This window comes from Pundamilia nyererei, unplaced genomic scaffold (genome assembly GCF_000239375.1).
Source record: "Pundamilia nyererei isolate P.nyererei 1_Seehausen unplaced genomic scaffold, PunNye1.0 scaffold00031, whole genome shotgun sequence".
NCBI lineage: Eukaryota > Metazoa > Chordata > Actinopteri > Cichliformes > Cichlidae > Pundamilia > Pundamilia nyererei.
Genome location: NW_005187432.1, coordinates 4,413,280 through 4,415,957, shown reverse-complemented (window position 1 = coordinate 4,415,957; position 2,678 = coordinate 4,413,280). Strand labels below are relative to the sequence as shown.

At 45.8% G+C, this 2,678-nt stretch overlaps 1 protein-coding gene across 1 annotated transcript in view; it reads right to left on the bottom strand.

Annotated features, from left to right (window-relative positions):
• Nucleotides 1-202: 202 nt before the first annotated feature.
• LOC102194904 (uncharacterized) overlaps nt 203-2,678 on the bottom strand; it is a 5,709-nt gene continuing 3,233 nt past the window's right edge. Inside the window, 3 exon segments of the mRNA XM_074312081.1 lie at nt 203-595; nt 829-1,698; nt 2,194-2,357. Coding sequence (XP_074168182.1) covers nt 203-595; nt 829-1,698; nt 2,194-2,357 — 1,427 coding nt within the window.

Below are 2,678 nucleotides of genomic sequence, written 5' to 3'. Positions count from 1 at the left end.
ACCAGACTAAAACTAGGAAGCCTTCACCTTGTTTGAGAGAGTGAGATGGATTATTTAAAAGCTGCATTGTTTTATGATTGATCTGAAGCTTTGTAAAGCCTTAAGGCTTCTGTCGGAGGTTGTGGTCGAAGAAAATTAGAGACTGCAGAGTGAGCTGCATTGCCCAGCAGGTGTTGGTTCTGAGACTGATTTATTTTAAAATCTATTTGTACTGGTTCATGACGCCCCTGAGGAAATCTTCGAAGCGTGGAACAGCAAGCTGTGGACCGGCAGCCTCCTTGGCCGGCTCATCTGCAGCGGAGGCTGCGGCGGCGGGCTTAGCACGACGCAGGCGGCAGTTGTAGTCGTATTCAGGATCTCAGTCTGGATCAGGCAGGATTATGCCATCCTCACTTGATTTCATGGCCTTGTCACCAGAGGGTGGAGCAAACTTGTGACAGTTGGGGTCAAATGGATGGCAGAAGAGCTTGGCTGGAGCCATGACGTCAGCCTTAGCCTCACGACTACTCTCGACTGGGATGCAGTCTCTGTCATAATGCACATAGCAGTCGTAGCCCTCCTTGGTCTTGCCACGGACACCAAGTTTGTAGCGTACCTGGTTGATTGATTGATTGATTGATTGATTGATTCATATGTTTTTGGATCAAAACAGATGCAAAGCAGACCGTGAAAGCATTATTCAACATCAATATCATTTTACTACATTATTAAACAGACCAAATGTTAAAGAAAAGATGAATTAAAGAATTATTCAGTCAGAAGGATTACACTAGATTAGATGAAATGACAGAAAAATTCAAGCCTGTTTACAGGACTTCAGATTCAGACCTGGTGCTCTGGTAGCTGTGGAGGCAGCTTGCGCAGAGCAGCAGCAGCTGCCAGTATGCAGTATGGGTCGTAGCGAGGGTCGCAGGACAGAGGAGCAGCAGGATGTGCAGGCTGATTCATGGGGGCGTACTTCACCACAGGCTTGGTCAGGCTGGCCAGCCTGGTAGCAGTCAGGGGATTGCAGCTTGCATCAAACAGGGGGTTGCAGTGTTGCTCTTTAGCAGCCAGAGGAGCGGGAGCGTTGGTTGCACACAGAGGATCAACAGCTGGGTCACAGCTGGGTTGCATCAAGTGGTAGAAGCCAGTAGGATATTTCTGGACCAGGGAAGCCATGCAGTGGGGATCCTTTGGGTTGCATTTGAGGGCAGCATAAGATGGAGCTGGACCTTGGGCTGGACGGTACCCATAGGCTGCTCTCAGGTGGTACTGCAGACACTCTACATCTTCAGGTTGGCAGATTCTGAGCAATTCAGCCCTCTGCTCAGCACCCAGGAAGGGCTCCAGGACAGGAGCGTAGTAGTAGAAACCAGTTTGGCTCTTCATTGGCACCGGGGTATAGATAGGCGCTGGCACTTTGGCTGGAGCTGAAGGTGGCTCAGGGGCTGCAGATTTGCTGGTAACAGGGAACATGCAGTAGGGGTCAGTATAGGGGTTGCATAGCCTGACATCAGCAGACTTGATGGGGGCAGGCATCGCCACGGCTGCCTTTGGTTTGCTAGTTAACTCGGCGATGCACTCCGGATCTTCAGACTCGGCACAGGTCTTGTAGATTTCGCTGAGGTGGTTGAGGTAGTGGTTAAAAGTCGGTCCCTCCTCTGACCTGTGCTTGTTCTGCAGGTAGGCCACATACAGACGATCAAGGTCCTCAACCTGAAGATGTTTGGAAAGGGGAAAAACAAGTTAACCTCCTCAAATCCAAAAATCAAATCAAATGATATAGAGGCCATAGAGAGTAAAAGTAAAACAAAGAGGAACCCCAAAGATAAATTTGCAGAAATCCTCTGTTGAGAAAAACAGTTACTTTTTCACTTTTGTGTAAACCACGGAGCTTTCACAGATACTACACACTGAACACATTAAGAGGTTAATAGCTTATTAAAAATTGTTCTATAAAAATATCTGGGCAAATTTAGTTCTCTGAACTGCATAAATAAGGAATCTGTTAAAACTAAAAAGGTGGTTGAACCTTTCTGTTTCCTGCATTAAACGTGGCATATTTAATTTTAAAAAGGAGAGAAAAGCTCTCCTCAAAGTGCAGAGTAGTGATGCAAATTGTTGCCTCAATTTTTAAAGGAAAAACAAGCACAGTTTCATAATCGTGACTGGGAGAATCTGAATAATTAATGTGAAACAAGCTCCACTCACTCCCTCCTGGTTGTGGCTGTCCATGAAGTATTTGTACCATCCCCAGAAGTCAGGCACGCGTTTGAACTGGGGCACAGCCACGACGGGGACGTTCCTTCTGTCACGAACCAGCTTTTTTAGGCTGGTCATTGCCTCGGCTTTCACATCATCAGACACGGCGGCCACTGAAGGGAAGGAAGAAGAGAAAACATACAGGACTGTAGTTAAACTATATATATCATTTACTGCTTGTTATGAAGAAAGGTTCCATGATCTTTTTTGATTTATTTATTTTTTTAGAAATTATTAACACACACACACACACACACACACATAGGCACACACACACACACATAGGCATACATATATATATATCTATATATGTATAGTATATATATATATATATATATACAGGTGCAGGCTGTGTAAAGATGCCCCAGAGACAATCCAGCACATAACAGCAGGGTGCAAGATGCTAGCAGGCAAGGCATACATGGAACGCCATA